Genomic DNA, 19,344 nt, shown 5'->3' with positions numbered 1-19,344 from the left:
CAATGGGTCGAACATGCCTGGAATGTGTGGAAATTAGTTTCCTTTTTTCATTTTGAACTCTCCAAAAGGCCTTAGACTTGTGGGGCAAGTTGGTTTCTTTTGAGATGAACTATTTATGTGAACATTAATAAGAATTTTGGTGGGTGATTCAATTCTCAGAAAATTATTGTGTCTAAATAAGAAAGAGCGAGCCAGAGATTAGGAGGAAATCTTTCAGTGTAATCCTTAATATTTTTCATAGTGAAATTGTTTATCCCAAAGTTTGTGTTGATTATATTTTATAATAATACATATATTTTTTTTATGAAAATATGAAAAGTATCCCCTGAATTTTCTCTTTCTTCATAAAATTCTATATATGTTTCTTATTTTTTTTCTCTTAAATTGTTTCCTTACTTGGAAAAAAAAAATGACATGCATGATGGTATTAAAATAAACACATATGCATGATTTCCATAGCAATACATCAAATTACAAAACAAGGATGCCAATCTAATGGATTATATATAAGAGATTATCCAGTAACCTAATTGGTAGAGCGAGCGCACAGCTCTTCGAGCACGTGTACCCGTATTTGAGTCCCTCTCCAACTAATTTGAAAAAAAAAACAAATAAAATAATAATAAAAGGGATTATACATAAAGCAACAACTCTTTATTCACTTTCTGCTCTTATAAATAGCAACAACTAAGTAGTTTATTTGCCTCAAGGCTATTAACTAAAGCTTCAAGTTCAAATTCCTCCAAATTTTTATGTCTCGAGTTGAAGGCCAGACCCTTCTAATTTCATCGAAGTAATTTGATCAAGGCGCTCTTTCATCCCGGTAGTGAAGTTGTTCTTCCAATCCCCAACAACACCAAGCCGCAAAAACGCACTACTTGAAATTCCTGACGCAGGATCCGAACCATTCTTGTTCACCTCCAAGTTCTTGAGCCTCTCCAAGCTACACCTCCACAACAACTTATCAATCTCCTCCTCCTCCTCAACAAATGGCCTTCCAAGAAATGAGGCCAGCCTTTTCAACTCTCCTTTTGGGTCACTTTTAAGATCTTCATACTTCAAGAATAGTATCTTGTGAGGCATCTTTGAGCTCTCCATCCAATACTCCAACACATGATCAAAGAAGGGCCCAAAAGGGTGAATCCCATCACAGAAGCCCTCAAATGCCTTCTCAAATGGATATGGTCCTTGTTCAGGTGTCCTCGTGGAATTAAAAAAATGCCACATGGACACCAAAGTGTCCTTAGGGTTCCGGGTTATGTAAACAATCTTACTCCCAGAATTCTTAATTGAATCAGACAAGGCATTATAAGACAAGTGAGTATGAAATAGTCTAGGAGATGGCATACCTGAAAGATTAGGTGATGGATTGTTTGGTGTGTAAACGTGGGCCTCCAAGGTTCTTACGCACAAGGTAGGAATGATTTTGACAAGAGGGTCCTCTTCTTCTACATCATTAGAGCCCGTTTGGCGTTGCATGATAGAGAAACAAAGAGCTTTGAGCCAATTTGTGCCTGTTTTAATAGAAGAAACCAATATGACGTCGTCATCACGTGCTTCAAAGTGTGCTTGGATGGATTTTGCAGCTTCTAAGTGACGGGGTAGATACCAAAAACCTTCCCATTGATGGAGATCGAGATCGTCCCAAAAGCATTGCTTAGGAAGTTGATCTAGTAAGGGTTTTAGAGAATGAGAAGAGTGATTGAGCAATGCGTTTGTGTTTTCCATGACAATAATTAATTTAGAATGTATGATGCTAAATCTAGCTAGATTTCAACAAGAGTTGTTTTCTCTATGTGGTTGAGTGACCCCATTTATACTTGGGGGTTGGGGAAGAGCATGATAAAATGACAACACCAAATAAATAAACAAATTATATATCAATCATAAATTTATTCCATAGAAATCTTTCCATATCTATTTATTCAATCATTATTATTGTCTTCTTATATGGAGTGGTTGAGTGCCACAAGAATATAGTATATAAATTGCACGACTAATTCACTGCTAAATAAAAAATTGCTTTCGAAAATTAGAACAAAGAATAAAAAATGAAAAGGTGAATTATTAGAGTACCTTTATCATGCAGCATAAAAAGTTCATGTTTTCATTGTGCGAAAAATGGTGAATTAGTAATGTGGTCAAACAGTTTTTATTTTATAAAAGGAACGAGGGAAAGTTCAAATACTGAATCAAACCTTTAGAAGGTATGCCCTCTTTATTTTTATATATTTTTCTCTGTTTTTTGTAAATTCTTAATCATGTTACATAGAAGATTCAGAGAGTAGCTGAAGTAGGACTTCAACTATTTTTGGGCAAATTGCAAAAAAATCCCTTCAACCATCCCTCACTTGCAAAAAACTTCCTTATGAGGTTTTCTAATTAATTTTCATTGAATAATTATCTATCATATATCAAGAACATAAAATTTACAATAAAAAAAAAAGGAAAAGAAAAGGAATCCCTATACAATAATATTAGGGTTAAAAAAAAGATCGCTATACAATAATATTAGGATTAAAAAAGAATTTGTTTTGCTGTGGAGAGAGAAGAAGAGTGGTATATCCACAGCAAAACAAATCTTTTGATTTTTGATTGTTTTTATTTTATTATTATTTTTGTGTCAGAGATTCAAACTCTGATATCTCCTCAAATGCGGGAGGCATTCTAAGTATCTTCGTATTTGTTGCATCCTTATAGAAATAAAATCTTGAAAAGAGGCCAAAACTTACACCTCTCTTTCATTACTTTTAATGTGTATATATACAACTTTTCATGTGCAAGAATTATGGCTAGGGAATGGTTAAATCATGGAATTTCTGGAAGAAACAAAAAAAATGAATTTCTTAATTTATTAGATTTGTTATATCTCCTACAATATGTAAATGGTAACAATTCCTTTACTCTCATGAGAATAAAAATAAGATCCAAATTCTCAATTGAAACTTGAAATTTAATACTATTGTAGGAATATCCAAATAATGAGTAATGATAGGAGTCCGACAATTGGATAAGTTCAACTAATTTTATGTGGGTGGAAGATGATGTCATCACGACATTAGCAATATTAATGACATCAGCCTTTATTCATCAAAATCAATCAAAATTGTCAGACTTTGGACTCCAAATCATTATCCCAAAATAATACATAGAGGTCATACAAAATTATATTAAAAGTAGCAATATTATTTTTGATGAGAACCAAGATTTTGGATTTGCCCAGTGTTTCGTTGGTGAGACTCTTAGCAATTTCAATGTAAGAACGTTGTAAAAGAGGGTTTCAATTATTACTTTGTTCTCGTCTTTTGAATTTACGATATGAAAAGAGAGCGGTGCAAAGAGATGCAATTTGTGAGAGAATTGGGTTGAACTAGTTTCTATTGATTGGAATATGAGAGAGGTGGGTTGAACTAGTTTCCATTGATTGGAATATAATAACCAAGGGTTTGCTTAATATACCTAATATTTTTTTAGTATAAAATATATTATAAAAATAAAAATATAATTTATCAGCATAAATGGGTAGGGTAGGGGTGAGCTTTCCCATTCCCATGACGCAACTGTGCAAGATTTCTATTCTAACTTCTATCTCAGTTCAAAAGTGGTATTATGTTAAAGGCTAATTTGGACAAATGAATAGAGTTTTTTCTCATTTACCAAATTTTAGCAAAGTTCATGAATGTGAAAAACGTTGGTTTTGACTCCATGATTCTGAAAAAATACCTCCAAAAGTCCATGTTTTTGTAATTATCCCTATATAATTTTAGGGTAAAATGCAAGAAACCTCTCTGGACTATTGGGAAATCTGCAACTAACCCCCTGGACTTCCAAAAATGCAAAAAAACCCCTAGACTATGCAAAATTATTGTAGATGACCCCATCCGTCCAATGTCCAGTGATATATATGACCGTTAAAATTGGTTTGTTAATTTTAAATGACCATATTGCCTATAGAAGTATGAAAGGACAATAATGTCCCTAATTTCCAACCGTTGACAGCCTATTCCTTATAATTGAACTGACCCAAACAAACCTTTATAAAAAATTCCCCAAATTGACAACTTTGCAACCTTCTAAGGTTTATCTTCGTTTTCAATTAGCTGTGCATCTTGCTGAATTTGGTGGTCAGAAACAGGATACCATCATCGTGCTTTCATGTCAATCAGTTGTGCATCTTGGTAAGGGTTGTTATCCATCTGTAGGTCTGTATTTTGGAAAGAGTGAACAAATTTTTTTCACTTTGTTCATCATCGTGCTCTAAGCGTATCCATCTCATTTTCTGTCTCTATGTATGTTTGTTGTGTATTGTTCAGTATATGTGTGTGTGTGTGTGTGTATATATATATATTGTATTATTTTCTCTATTAATTTCCATTTATATGGTATTATTTGCAGAAAATGAGTTTTGAATCGTTTGTAAGTCGTAGTTATCAGGGTGTGGTGCGAAGGGGTCCTTTTAGGAATATGAAATGTTGTTGTGACAAAAGGGCAAATGTGTTCATATCTGAGTCAACCGACAATCCTAGCAAGCTTTATTTCAATTGCAAGAATAAGAAATGTAATTTTTTCCAATGGTGGACTCCTCCAACAGGTTTCGGTGAAGCCATTAAAGATGAAGATGAAGCTCGAGTAGGTCATGTTGTGCCTCTCAGTTCGTTTATTGTGATTGTTAAGTTAATGTTTGTTGGAAGCATGTTCTTCTTTGGGTTGTCAGTTATAATCTTATTTGGTTGCCTTTTTATTAAGTAAGTTTTTTGGCTGGGACTTGATAGTGTTGTATGTTGAAGATCAATCTTAGGAGTGAAATTTTTTGGTTGGTTGGGATTTAGTAGTGTTGTATCTTTATGTATCATTTAAACCTCTTGTAATACTTTAAGTATGTTGAATGAAAATGGTGTCTATTTTGTTTAATGACAGTGCAATGCAATTGTGTCTAATTTCTGGCTGTATGTGTTGTGCAATGCAATGACAAAAAATGTAAGAAGGTGTTTTTGGTTGTTTGATGAATGGCAGTGCAATGCAATTGTATCTCTTTTCTAGTTGTATATGTTGTGCAATGACAAAAAATGCAAGAAGGTGACGAGGCCGCTTATGAACGCCAAAATAATGTAGTGAATGAGCGGTTCAAGAAAAGCCTTTTGGGTCAAGTTTAAATTTATAAAAGCGACTATCAACACTACTACTAACGTAGCAAGAGTGAGTAGGGATCGTCCTAAGGGATTATACGTGTTGGTTGTGGAATCGCTATTAGGGTTAGTAGGTCGAGTGATCAAACAAGAATTGGTTGGTTGATTCAACTAGAGAGCAAATTAAACTAAACAAGTGATAACAAAAGAATACAATTAAGAGTAAATAAGAGAGAGAAGAGTCTTGGGGTTTAGAGATCATCACCAAGCAATGCATTTCTATACCATTGATAAATGACTAATGAGGGTAAATGGTGTGTTGCAATATTGGTGTGTGTGTGTGTTTGGTTGATTCAACAAGCAAGGATGACTAGTTAAGCATGTATTGTCTAAACATCATGCGAAAGACACAATATATCTAAGTAATGAAGCATATATTGTCTAAACAACATGTGAAGGTACAATAGATCAAAACAAGTCATTAATCCTTTCATTAAGCTCACAATCCAAATACAACACAAGGTTAGAGACATATGCTACTTGCATTTAAAAGCATGGATCATTAAACAATAAGCATGGATTATCCTCCCATTTAACAACTACACCACAACTACACTACATCTATACTACTAGCATGAAAATAAACTAAGTGAGAGGCACAATTCATCAAGGAATAAGTATGAACCATCAAGAAAATCACAAGAGCATTCCATTAAGCACTATGTTTTGACAATGTCTAAATCTATAGCATCAATACACATAGACATGCATCAATAACACAAAATCTAGAGAAAAGCACATGTACATCTATTCTAGCATACATAGACATATGGATAGAATGAGATGATCAATTGAAAGCATTTAACCACATAAATCATTGAACAATCAAGATCTATATATATCAAAGTGTCAAAACATTAATTATAACACTAATCCCTCAATAATACACAAGATTAAGATATAGAAAGTATACTTGGAGCTAACTCTAGCCCCAAGAGGATGTCTAGCCACTCATGGTGATGTTCCTCCAACCCTCAAGGGCTAACTCCATGGAAGAAATCTGCTCCTTGTTGATGAAGAACTCCCCCCTTTGTGTTTCTAGCCTCCTCCTTCTTTTCTTCTACACTAAGAATTGCCTCTAAGGTTGTATCTCTAATTCTCTAAGAAGCTCCTTCAAAAAGTGCATCATATTCCTTATACAGGTAGGTCAAATAACACACAAAATGAGCTGGGGTCATGCAAAGAATATTCTCCAATGATTGGACAAAGGACAACTTTCAATGAGCTGAAAATTTAACTTTTTCGCTCTGGAGGAAGTTCGATCGATCGAACCTTGGACTTGGATCGATCGAACTTGGCTGAGATCTATCGAACTTAGGCTGGATCGATCTTCAATGGTGGCACTTTTTGGATAAAGACAAATCTGAGATATTTTGAAGATATTTTTGAAAAAAGGACAAAAGTGGTTGGTAGGGTGATATAACTAGATAAGATCAATCATTTGGATAAGGACAAAGCAGTTCGATCGATCGAAGAATGATGTTGGATCGATCAAACTTTTAAGATCTCGAAAATGTCATCATGGCTCTGATCCATCTTGAAGTGCTGACATCGATCATGTTGGATCGATCGAACTTTGATCTGAGATCGATCGAAGATGTTGATTTCCACATTTTTTTTCCTTTTGCTTCTACTTGGCTCTTTTTTTTTATTAATCTCAGAATTGCTTCTTTTAAGCTCTTATTTGGCTGAGTTAGCTTATTTTCAGAATAAGTGCCTGAAAACGGAAATAAAACGAAATCAATCTAAAACGGTAAAGTAAGATAGATAAAGGTACTAGAATGCCTAAGCTTAAGGGGTTTAAATACGCACTTTTCAGCGCTCATCAGAAGGTGTTTTTGGTTGTTTGATGAATGAAAGTGCAGTGCACTTGGTTGTTTGATGAATGACAGTGCAGTGCAATTTTTAACAGACTTAACACAACATGCTCATCTCTTCATTTTTACCCCCACCCATAAAATCAATTTTCCCTCACTGAAAATTTCTTAGCAAAACCAAATTTGCTCTAACAGTTATAAATGGCTTCATAGTCTGGATGGTATGATCAAGGAGAAGTTGAGAGGTAATGGGAGTGTGTTTGATTTAATTTCCAAAAATAAAAAATTCATGTAACAAGAATAGACTTGCAGGGATTTCTCTAAATGGTAGTACAAACCTAAATATAGAGACAAAATCCAAACTTAATAAACCATAGACTGTCCAAGGTACAAAGACCACCCTTTTTTTCTCATGCTTGTGACCTAAGAACAGAGTGACATAACATACTAGAAAAAGTAGAAACTGCCAAACATCAATTTAAATGAAGTGAACAATGAATGATAAGAAAGATCAAGAGGGGAAGGAAACAAAAGGAAAAAAGGCAATACACTTCCTCTCTTTTTCATGAGAATCCCTCTGTACATAATACAAAATTTTCCTCTCTTTCTCATACATAGCCTATTATACATTCAATTGCAGCAAAAAAAAAAAAAAAAAAAAAAAAAAAAAAAAAAAAAAAAAAAAAAACAACTTTTCATACTGATAAAGCAGCTATACATTCAGAAAAGTTTAGAACAGTTACACTGACAAAACAACCATACATTCAGAAAAGTTACATAAGAGGACTGTTTTGAGCTAGTCTTTCACATAACCATAGAGTGACAACACAAAAAAAGCCAACATATGTAGTCTTCACTCCATTATCTTTAACAATCACCAAAAAATCAGACTCTTCAAGTCAGCAACAGTAGAGTGATAAAACCATCATCAACTCTATGGCCATATTAACTACCAATATGCATACTCACTATACATCGTTGAGTTATTAATCAACCCAGAAATTTGTTAACCATTTTGTTAACAACAACAAACAAACCATAACATTAGATCTGAATATGGTATGTTTTGATGAACTTGAAAAAGTATGGTATGTTTTGAACTTGAAAATTAAATTATACCTATAAGAAGTTGATGATTGAGTTTGTGACAACTGAGAATATGGTATGTTTTGAACCTGAAAATAAAATTGGTTGAGAAACAAGTGAGTTTGAACATAAAGAAACCATAGCAAGGTGTGACGTCTATAACATAACATTGGACATACCTCTTGGTTTGAAGGTGCTGGAACAGGAACTTCGACTCATCTATTTCTCCCTTTCCAGCCTTTCTTCCTCTTCCTCTTAGTAGCATCCCAGCAGGTCCTCTTGCTTTCCCTCATCCCAGCAGGTCCTCTTGCTTTCCCTCTTCCAATATTTGGTGGTCTACCTCCCTCCTTGGTGGAGGTCTGTCAATGATCAAAGGCTCAGGTAATTTGCAAGTCCTTGAGTTATGCCCATTCTTTTTGCACTTGGTACATTTTAGACCAACCATTGATCTGCTAAGCTTGGTTGTAACTTTGGGATCATCATTCTTCTTATTTCTAGCCTTTTTTGGCCTACCAATGGGTTTCCTATAGTGTGGTGGAAGCAATGGGTCAATAGTGCCAGTTTTCATTAACTTTTCCATTGGAATGGGAATGATCATGCCACTGTAACACTTCACATAGGTTTCCCTCTGATAAAATGGGTGAACATATGCCTCAAGAGAGTCCCTCTTAATGAAAATACATGCCACAACATGCCTTCATGGGATACCAGTCAAGTTCCAAACTTTACAACTGCAGGTTCTTTTATTAATGTCAACTGCCTCACTAATGCCATAGCATTGCACCTCATACTTGTTCTTACTAGCATAATGAACTTTACACATGGTAGCTTGCTGTTTGACTTTGTTCAATGCCTTTTGTATATCTGGACATAAGAAGCCAAATTGTGTATGCATCCACTCTTTCTTACACTGGAACCTTAGCATTCGATGTCTTCTAATCCATTCAAGCATGTAGATTATTGGTTTATCCCTTGCTTCAAGAATTACAACATTCCAACTTTCACAAATGTTATTAATGAGTATATCATTTTTTGAAGTTTCAGTGAAGGATGACCTTGCCCACAATTTAGTTGGCACCTTTGTTGACCAATCATAAGCTTCAACATTCAAGTCTCTGATTTTTCTCATATGTTGTTGAAACTTTACTTCAGTGTATGCCCTTGCAGCTTCCTATAATTCTATCTTTAGTTGCTGGCCTTTGAACCTCAGCTTAAAATTATCATAAAGATGTCTCACACAAAACTTGTGATCTGACCCTTCCATAAGTGAATCAAAGGTTTCTACTAAACCCTGTAAATGAGACATCAAAATGTCAATAAATGCAAGTGTGTGACTATAAGTGTGTGTGTGTGTGTGGATACAAGTGTGTGACTGCAAGTGTATGTGAGTGCAAGTGTGTGTGGATACAAGTGTGTGCCTATAAGTGTGTGTGAGTGCAAGTGTGTGTGGATACAAGTGTGTGGCTGTAAGTGTGTGTGGATATATACAAGTGTGCGTAAGTGCAAGTGTATGTGGATATAAGTGTGGACAAGTGTGTTAGACAAATTATACCTTTTGTCTGTGAGATATAAAGGTTATATCATGGTATGGCTCTACAACATCCTGGAACTCTCCCACGAACCATTCCCAGGAACCTCTAGTCTCTGATTCCACTACTACAAATACAACTGGAAACATTTGACCATTACTATCAATAGACACTGCACTAAGTAGATGACCACCATATGGTCCCTTTAGGAAGCATCCATCTACACCAATTAGTGGCCTACAACCTAGCTTAAAACCAGCTATCATTGCAGAGTAAGAAATAAAGACTCTTTGAAACCTTTTTAACATTTTCAACACCAGCGGGCTCAGTTTGCAGTTTAACTATACTGCCAGGGTTAGTTCCCAATATCAAAGTACAATAATCCCTCATTTTACCATACTACTCAGCATCATTCCCCTCAATCATTTCTAATGCCTTTCTTTTTGCCCTATAGACTTTGTGTTTGGATACATCAATGTCTATATCAGCTGCAATGGTGCTCTTAAGTGTACCAAAAGGAATCTTAGGGTTCAACCTCACTTGTTCACAATATTTGTTTGCTAAGTAGGATGATGAGGTTTGTCTATTTGTATGAAACCATAAACAATTAGTATGCTCTGGCACATAGGTTTTAATAATCAAGCAATCTTCATTTTCAGGTTTGCTTGCATGTATCCTCCAACCACATTGAGCCTTGCACACTGCAGTTACCCTATCTCCATCATTCCTTGTGAACATGATATCAAACTTGTTTCTCAATGCTTTTTCCCTAAGAGCCAACCTAAAATCAGTAGTTGACCCAACTTTCATTTATATTTCAAGTTCTTTTTCACCAAAATCTCTTGAAGGATTGTAATCCTGATGTATAGAACCACTATCAATACATTCATTATCAGATTCATATAAACTTATCAACTCATCATTAGGACCATAATCACTACACACAGGAGTAATGAGTTTTGTTTTCCCCACTGGATAATCCCACCCAAACTCAACATTTGAGTTGACCTCATTCTCTGCCCCATTCAACAAGGGCGCAGTAAAGTATAATTTTATAATAGAAGTTTTCATATGAGCTTTATGGTCATAAAACATTCCAAACACATCTAAATCACACTTCACTTCTCTAAATTGTTGCCACTCATAGGGTACTTTGTAAAACACTTCACTGATCACCCCATACCCCAACTCAATTGCCATCCCTTGAATCTCAAGAAATGACATATTGTCAGAGTCTATTTTCTTAAACTGAGTTATATTTCCTCTTAGATATGTCATTGGGGGTGCTTTCTCAAAGATACCACCATGATGAAGTTCAATAGTGAACATAACATCCATCTACAACAATAAGTGGGCTTACTTAAAAAAGGAATAAATACAACATTCAAATAGTGTATAGGCAGAAAATTTACAAATAGCAGAAATAATGCAATCATTAAACAATTAGAGCACATGTTCAGTGTGTATGTCAGTATCAACAAATAATTAGAGCATATGTTCAGTGTGTATGTTAGCATGCAATTGCAATTTCAATTACATAAAAGGACCACTATAAACAATACAATTAATAATGGTGGGTCAAAATTAAATACACAACAAGACCACTCCATATCATAAAAGGCCATTTGACTAACATAGAGGGACCACCATTTAACATAAAGTTAGAAAACAAAGACATTTTATAGTGTTTGATGTAGACAACAACAACATACAAAGTTTGATGTAGACAACACCAACATACAAAAAAACAAAATGTCGACTAAGATTGAAAACAAGCAAAACACTATGACCTTTCAACCAAAAAAAAAAAATAAATGAAAAGAACATGATACTCTATCAAAGGTCTTTCAACACAAAGAAACAAAAAGAAAAAGATAAAATCATAGACCATCATGTAACAACCCTGGATTTTTCAACCCAGTGTGTCCTGCGATGACCCAAATTGGATCCAGAATGCGAAAACAAAAGGTGAAACAATGGTCTCTGGAGATACAATGCATCTCTAGGACACTAACGTGACCCTCAATGAGGTCATGGAACTCAAAGGAAAACAATTGCAGAAGTGACGCTTCAAAAATGGACAAAAATGAACCTAGGGGAAAAATCGTCATTTTTAACATAAAAGTGGATGCCACTGAGCACACCATTGGAAAGACAACAAAAAATTAATCAAGTTCAAAAAATTTTTTACTTGATTTGGAGTCCGGATGAAGAAGATATGGCTAACGGAAGAAAGAGGGGCAAAAAGGTCAAAATGAGCAAACCCTAGAACATCTAACCGGTTACCACACCTTCCTAACCGGTTAGGAGGCCAAAAATCATGACCACAACACTGTTCAAGCACATCTAACCGGTTAGGATACCCCTTCTAACCAGTTACGAAGCAAAAAATAGAAGGGTCAACAATGAAACCTGGTAACAGGGTTTTTTTTGACAAAAATTGAGATTTTGAGAGCCAAGATGACATTTTCTGAAACAACACAAAGAAGAAACCCCCCTCAAAATCGAGTTTTCTATGTGACAATGTTAAAGAAATTGAAAAAAACTCACTGTAAGATGCCCAAAATGCCCCTCCATTAAATCAGGTCATGAGGGTCCAAAAAGCTGCTAAATGCAAAACTGAAAGCTGAACTTCGTGAACGATTTTCGGTACCAAGACGACATTTTCTGGAAAAACACGAAGAAGAAACCCCCCCTTAAATCATGTTTTCTATTCAAACATGTTGAAAGAAGACAATAAAACTATAGTGAAAAGTCTAGAATGCCCCTAGATCAGATTATGCAATAAAGATGCGAAATGAGTCCATATGAAGCTCATTTCACCAAAGAAGAAGTTTTTCTTGGAAACGATCATGCACGCAAATGTAAATTACCTAATAGGATGTGCTACAATGGTTCACGGATTCAATATACCGCTGATGCAAAATCCGACCCCTCAACGGCTAAAATGACAAAAATGGAACTTAGAATGAAAACTCGGAATTCAAAACTATGAAATGGTTTCAAAATACCATTTGGCTCTTGGCCACACTTCACATATAATTAATGAGACCCTATAGAAGAATCAAAATAGAATTCCCACACCCAAATGCAAACATGGTGAAGCAATAACTCAATATTTTTCAATATTTTCATAATATTCCATGAAGTCAAAAATCACATAGGATACAAATTACATGTCATTAGCCTCCGGCCTCACCTCATACATGTCAAATACATTGTAAAGAATGTACTCATGTACACATTACATATATGGAATCAAATATACGCATTTTGACATATAAGGCTATAAGTGGCATTCCAAGCCAACCTTTACAAGAATTAAAAACCTTCAAGTCTACAATCATCCAAGCAATGATGAACATCACGAACCAAGTCTTCGTACCTGAAACAACCCCCCAGTAACTTCAGGGTGAGTAAACAAGTTTACTCGTAGAGAATGTGTGATAAACCTGAATTTTCAACCCAGTGTGTCCTATGATGACCCGAAGCAGATCCAGAATGTGGAAGCAAGAGACAAGACAATGGTTTCCCAAGGTACAACACACCTCTAAGACCCTAAGATAACCTTTCATGAGGTCACGGACCCAAATGAATAAAGTGCAGAAGTAAAACAAAGACAAGTCCTTAGAGATGTACGTTATCCCTAAGACACAAGAATGGCCCTTCGAGAAGTGTCGAGACTCAACGGAAACGAAATGGAGACAAGGGTATCAAAACCCTACGAAGGAAGGACCAAGGGGTAAAATGGTCATTTTACCCTAAGGGGAAGAAATTTGACTTCCAACAAGTCCAATGAAATAAAAAACATCCTAAAACATCCTTTGGTAACTTCACATGAAGTCCCAAGGCCAAAGGAAGAGAAATCCCGAATGAACCCTATCCTGGTTCGAACCAAATCTGACACCCTCTCACTAAAACAAGGATATCTTAAGCTAGGAAAAGAATCTGAAACTAAAATTGGTACCATTGGAAATCTTACTTCGATGCGGTCAGTTTAGACTCAAGAACAAACCAATTCAGAGTTAAAACGAAGAAGTTACATCAGAATGAAGTTGGAAGGCCAAAGCTGAAATCTTTGGAAGACTTGAACCGGTTCAGCCTCCTTGAACCAGTTCAACATGGGCAATATGCCCAAGTTGGACCAAAAGACACCTCTTAAACCGGTTCAACATCCTTGAACTGGTTCAACCTGGGTAGGAACAGTAAATGTAGTAGAAAATGCAGAAAATTGAACTTGGAACGCGGTTTTCGAGATCAAGATGTCGTGAAGAAACTCCCGCTAAAATCGCATTTTCTATGTGATGGAGTCGAGAACGGAATTTATTTCCCACAAGAAATTCCCAAAATGCCCTTGAACTGAGTTTTTCAACGAAAAGGTGAAATGAGTCCATAAGAGACTCAAAACACAAACGAAAGGGTTTTTCATGGAAATGATCATTCACGCAAATGTAAATGATGATTTTGAGCGCACGGGAATGGTTCGCAGCTCCCGGAAATGGCCGAGTCAAAAGCCGACCCCCCAATGGCCAAAAAGGCGAAATTAACTTGAAATGGAAATTTTAAAATCTAAAATTAACAAATGACTTCAAATTACCGTTTGGCCCTTGGCCACACTTAATACATGATTAATGAGACCTTATAAAAGAATGAAAATGAAATTCCCACACCTGATGCACCCATGGTGACACAATTACTTGGCATTTTTTAATATTTTTCATTATATTTCATGAAGTCAAAAGTACATAGGATGCAAGATACATGATATTGGCCTGCGGCCTCATCTTATACATATCAAATACATTACAAATGGTGTACTTATGTACACATTACATATATAGAATCAAATATATACATTTTGACATATAAGGCTACAAGTGGCATTTCAAGCCAACCTTTACAAGAATTTTAAACCTTCATGTTTACAATCATCCAAGCAATGATGAACATCACGAACCAAGCCTTCATACCTGAAACAGCCCCCCAGTAACTTCGGGTGAGTAAACAAGTTTACTCGTAGAGAATGAGCATGCATTGACTTGATTTCTTTAGAGATTTTTAGACTATCATGAAACAGTTCAAAAGGGTCATGCCACCTAACGTCTATGTCAAATGTGAGACTCATGGATCATCCTAAGTTACTCATGCAATTGAAATGAGATACATGTTATACATGCATACTGGTTACAAGTGTACTAAACAAGACGAATACATGCGAAGTAAGTATACAAAACACTGGTATACTAACAAGATTGGAAACACATGAGGCAAGTATACAAGACATGAGTATACAAAATGGAGTTCTAGATACAAGAAGCAAGTGCACGGTTTCAAGCATGCCAAACGAGATCTAAATACATGAAGCAGGCATAATGTCTATGCAACTAAATAAGGTAGGAAATACTCCATACAATCACGATAAGGGTCTTAGATCTTCAAGAGATAACACCTAAAATCTAAGGGTTTAAAGATTATGCTTGATAGTAATAACTATTACATGTGGTCCATGCCACCTAGAATCTAAGTCAAGATGCTTATATAGGATCATTCCTAAGTCATATTAACATGAAGCAACATGAGTCATGATGTCTATGAAATTGAACAAGGTTGGGATAATCCAAAGAACATGATAAGAAGGATGCTTGAAAACAGATTAACATGAATTGCATTATCAATACAATTAAGCAAGGTTTGGAATAATCCATAGAACACGACAAGAGAATACTAGAATACAAGGATCACATAATCTATGCAATTTACATGTTTAGAACATACCAATTAACACGATAGGAAGTATACTCGGATACAAGTTAACAAGAATTACATTATTAATGCAATTAACATGATTGGAGCATTCCAATTAACACGACAAGAAGTAATACACGAAATCATGAACAAGGCATAATATCTTTGCAATTAAACAAGGATAAAACATTCCATGAAACACAAAAAGAGTTATACATGAAATTAAGAACAAGGCATAATATCTATGCAAGTAAACAAGATTGGAGCATTTCACATAACACGACAAGGTTTAAATATTCAAGGAATAGCACTTGAAATTTAAGGAGTGAAATCAAATAATGTGGAAACTTGGATATCGCCCAGATTAAAACCGTACTCTTGGGATCACTTTAAGGTTACTAACCCAAGGGTACCTTCCCCTAGTCTTGGGATCACTTTAGGGTTATCAACCTAAGGGTACCTTCCCCTATTCTTGGGATCACTTTAGGGCTATTAACCCAAGGGTACCTTCCCCTATTCTTGGGATCACTTTAGGGTTATCAACCCAAGGGTACCTTCCCCTATTCTTGATTGATATCCCAAGTTCCAAAATGAACAAGTTTTGCAAACCAAGATAGTATCATGATACAAGAGATGCATTAACCACGTTTCATGCACAATCAAGATTTTGGAACACACAAGTCATGCCCTAAGTTCCAACTATAATGGCATGTGAAATGTCAAGAAATCATAGTATGCATCCATATAGACTACGAACTAGGATATATAGCACATAGAATCCATTGATGTAAATATCCGACGAGTATAAGTTTAATGATTTGTTTAACAACACTTGAACAATTAAACCACTCCAATGTAAGGGTGCAAGTTCATTAACTACATTAATGAAGCTAAGTTGTAACAAGTCATGATACATGCTAAATAGGCAAAAGTCCCATGAAATAGATGTCCAAATCATTAGAACACTAAGTAGAAATTAATTAACCTAATTAATTAATTTCTCTTAAAATCAAAGTTGTCCAAAAATACTCAAAATAACATATATGAATGTCCATTCCATGGTGATTACAAATATCACATCAATTTCACAAAGTGAGCAAGATAACATCATGTATAATTTAATTAATTTAAATTAATTAAATCTCTAGATTTCAAAAGTTGTTCAAATGATCCCAAATTTATATATATTAAGGATTAAGTCATGGCCATGCCATATATCAAGTCAAAAATGTAATACAAGCAAGGTACAATTAACTAGAATTTAAATCAAATTAAATTCATTTAATCTCTAGATTTGAAAACCCATTCAAATGGTTCCAAATAAATATATATCAAAGATCAAGTGAAGGTCATGCCATATACCAAGTCAAAAGTGAGTTATATGCATGCAATGATAATCATTAATTTCTCAAATTAATAAAAGACATGCATACAACTTGTATTTCATACAAAAGCAAGTAAAACCACTTGGAAAAGGAAATTATTACACCCCCTACCTCACTAGAGAAGAGTCTCTCTAGAATCCAAGGCAAATCAACATAAAATGGCAAACCCTTCAAGGGTTATGTAGAGGAGGATGAGGGGAATAAAAAGTATTCCCAAGTTCAAGCTTGGAAATCACTGGAAAGCTCTAAAAAATTAAGGTCAAGGCCTAAGGCTTCAAGCTCCATCCATGGAGGCTAGGGTTTTTGGTGAGGAAGGAAATGAAATAATGTGGTTAAGTATGAGTGGAGGAAATAGAAATCCTCCACTCACTATGTGCTCTTACACCATGGTCAACACACACATCTATGGTCAATTGCACAAAAACCCTTCTTTAAAACCATAATCCCAAAGTGGTCCAAAAATAATTGCAAGACTAAATTGTGAGCCTATACTTGTCACAAATCCAAGGCTCTATCCTAGGCTTAATCTCAAGCCTACACTTGTCAACCATCCAAGCCAACAATTGCACCAATCCTAGGTCAACAAATGGTCAAATCTCCACCCTCCACATGTCATGATCCAATGCATCAAAGTGTTTCCACATAAATGTCAACAAGTGGACCAATGAGAGTGTGACACTTGTTACATTTTTCAGAAATTGCAAAAAGGTCCTTTTTGAAAATATCTTCCAAATTGAATTGCAAAATGGTCCCTAAGACGAAAAATAATTACTTTACAGTAATTACACAAAACCCCAAAAGTTAGAAGAATTCCAAGGAAAGTGTGCATCCACACCCATAAGGAAGAAAGTGAACAAATGGCATGCATTTCTAGGAAAGTAAAACTACACATGTCATGAAATTTAAATATCATGGATGCATGCAAAACCGGAATCAAATCCGAACACGAAAAGTGAGGTTGTGCCAACAAATTGACAAACGGGAAAAAGACGAAAGATGAATAGTGTCGAAAAAATGAAAATGTGGAAATGACTCGGTCCTCAAAGGAAGTTGTCAATCAGAACGAAAGAGTCTCGGAAACCAATTCCAAGCACTCGAGATGACACTAACTGACGAGAAACAGAGCTTAGAAAAGAAAATTTAACGGAAAAAATTTATCCGTAAAATTTCAGAAAAAAGAAAGGGAGTCAAATGACCGGGTCATTACAGAATGAGCATGCATAGACTCGATTTCTTACATATTTTTAGACTAACATGAAACAGTTCAAAAGGATCATGCCACCTAACGTTTATGTCAAGGTGAGACTCAGGGATCATCCTAAGCTACTCTTGTAATTGAAATGAACTACAACATACATGTATACATGCTCAAGTATACTAAACAATGTCAAAACATGTTATACGACATTCAAACATACATTTCAAGTATACTAAACCATATTAAAACAAATTATGCAACGTCCAAGCATATCTACTCAAGTATGCACTTAATATGGAAACTCGTAAATCAAGTACACAAACACAAGTATACTAAGCCAAACAAGATATGCATAAGACAAGTATACATGGCACAAGTATACTAAATGCAATCTAAACTCATGGAGCAAGTATACAAGTTCAAGTATACTAATTAGGATTCAAATATCCAAGTAAGCATTAATTCTCAAGCTACAAGTAATCCATGATTAACAACTTGAAATTAAATGTGAAAAACAGATAGTGGAAAAACTAGGACATGCGGTCGCTAGACCAAGCAAGTATTTTTGGGTAATTACAACCCACAAGGTACCACCTAGTGTGCACTTATGACTTAGAAGACTCTTATCTTCGTACTAGAGCCAAACCCTAGCCATCAATTAATTTATGTCCTAACAAGCTTCCAAAATCAATAAGTTCAAAACTTATACAAAATCAAATTCAATTTACCATATTCCATGCACAAGTAAGGTTGAATCCACACAATTCATGTCCTAGAATTCAAGTCTAAATAGCATATGACAAATCATGTCCTCAATATGCAATTTATACACAAAGTAAGAATATTTTACAACAATTGAGTCACATTACCATCCTAAGCCACAAGTACTAAATAAGCTTCAATTTAGTAATTAGCTTCCAAAGTAAACAATTGTAATGTTCTAACAAGCTATATACCTACACAAGACATATATTTAAAAAAGTTGTACAAGTCAATGATATTCTATATCATACTAAGTCCAATTACCATTTCAAGAGGCCACAAATACTAATTCTACATCTAATTAGTAATATGCTCACGAGGTAATTAATTTCATTACATTTCAAGAGATTTTCAACCCAATCATGGAAAGTCTCTAGATTTTAAATTAATTCCAAATAACCTCAAATTAATATATGTCAAGCACTAAGTTATGGTCATACCATATATCAAGTAAAAAATGGAATACAAGCAAAACTCAATTTACTAGAATTTAAATCAAATTAAATTCATTAAATTTCTAGATTTGAAAGCTCATTTAAATCGTCCCAATTTAATATATATCAAAGTTCAAGCTATGGCTATGCCATATACCAAGACTAAAGTAAGTTATATGCAAGTTATGATACATCATTAATT

General features: G+C 35.0%; 2 protein-coding genes across 2 annotated transcripts; both read right to left on the bottom strand.

The window, feature by feature from the left end:
• Positions 1–466: 466 nt before the first annotated feature.
• LOC132314233 (cytosolic sulfotransferase 12-like) lies at positions 467–1,728 on the bottom strand. The gene has a single exon (XM_059813120.1). The coding sequence runs from the start codon at positions 1,726–1,728 to the stop codon at positions 751–753; it is 978 nt and encodes a 325-aa protein (XP_059669103.1). The 3' UTR covers positions 467–750.
• Positions 1,729–8,378: 6,650 nt separating this feature from the next.
• LOC132314232 (uncharacterized) lies at positions 8,379–9,884 on the bottom strand. The gene is made up of 4 exons (XM_059813118.1): positions 9,642–9,884; positions 9,295–9,380; positions 8,881–9,204; positions 8,379–8,784 (listed from the first exon to the last, which is right to left on the bottom strand). Exons 1-4 carry the CDS (start codon positions 9,882–9,884, stop codon positions 8,379–8,381), a joined length of 1,059 nt encoding a protein of 352 aa, XP_059669101.1.
• Positions 9,885–19,344: the final 9,460 nt, after the last annotated feature.

This window comes from Cornus florida, unplaced genomic scaffold (assembly GCF_030987335.1).
Source record: "Cornus florida cultivar Cherokee Brave unplaced genomic scaffold, ASM3098733v1 CherokeeBrave_3.0.0_Hap2_Chr06, whole genome shotgun sequence".
NCBI lineage: Eukaryota > Viridiplantae > Streptophyta > Magnoliopsida > Cornales > Cornaceae > Cornus > Cornus florida.
Note: the sequence above shows the minus strand (reverse complement) of the source record. Positions and strands in the feature narration are given on the sequence as shown.

Coding starts and splice junctions, on each gene's coding strand:
- LOC132314233 (XM_059813120.1), bottom strand. CDS start 1,728: ATGGAAAACACAAACGCATTGCTCAATCACTCTTCTCATTCTCTAAAA.
- LOC132314232 (XM_059813118.1), bottom strand. CDS start 9,884: ATGATAGCTGGTTTTAAGCTAGGTTGTAGGCCACTAATTGGTGTAGAT. Junction 9,381..9,641: donor TTATATCTCACAGACAAAAG/GTATAATTTGTC, acceptor TCTCATTTACAG/GGTTTAGTAGAAACCTTTGA. Junction 8,785..8,880: donor CATTATGCTAGTAAGAACAA/GTATGAGGTGCA, acceptor TATCCCATGAAG/GCATGTTGTGGCATGTATTT.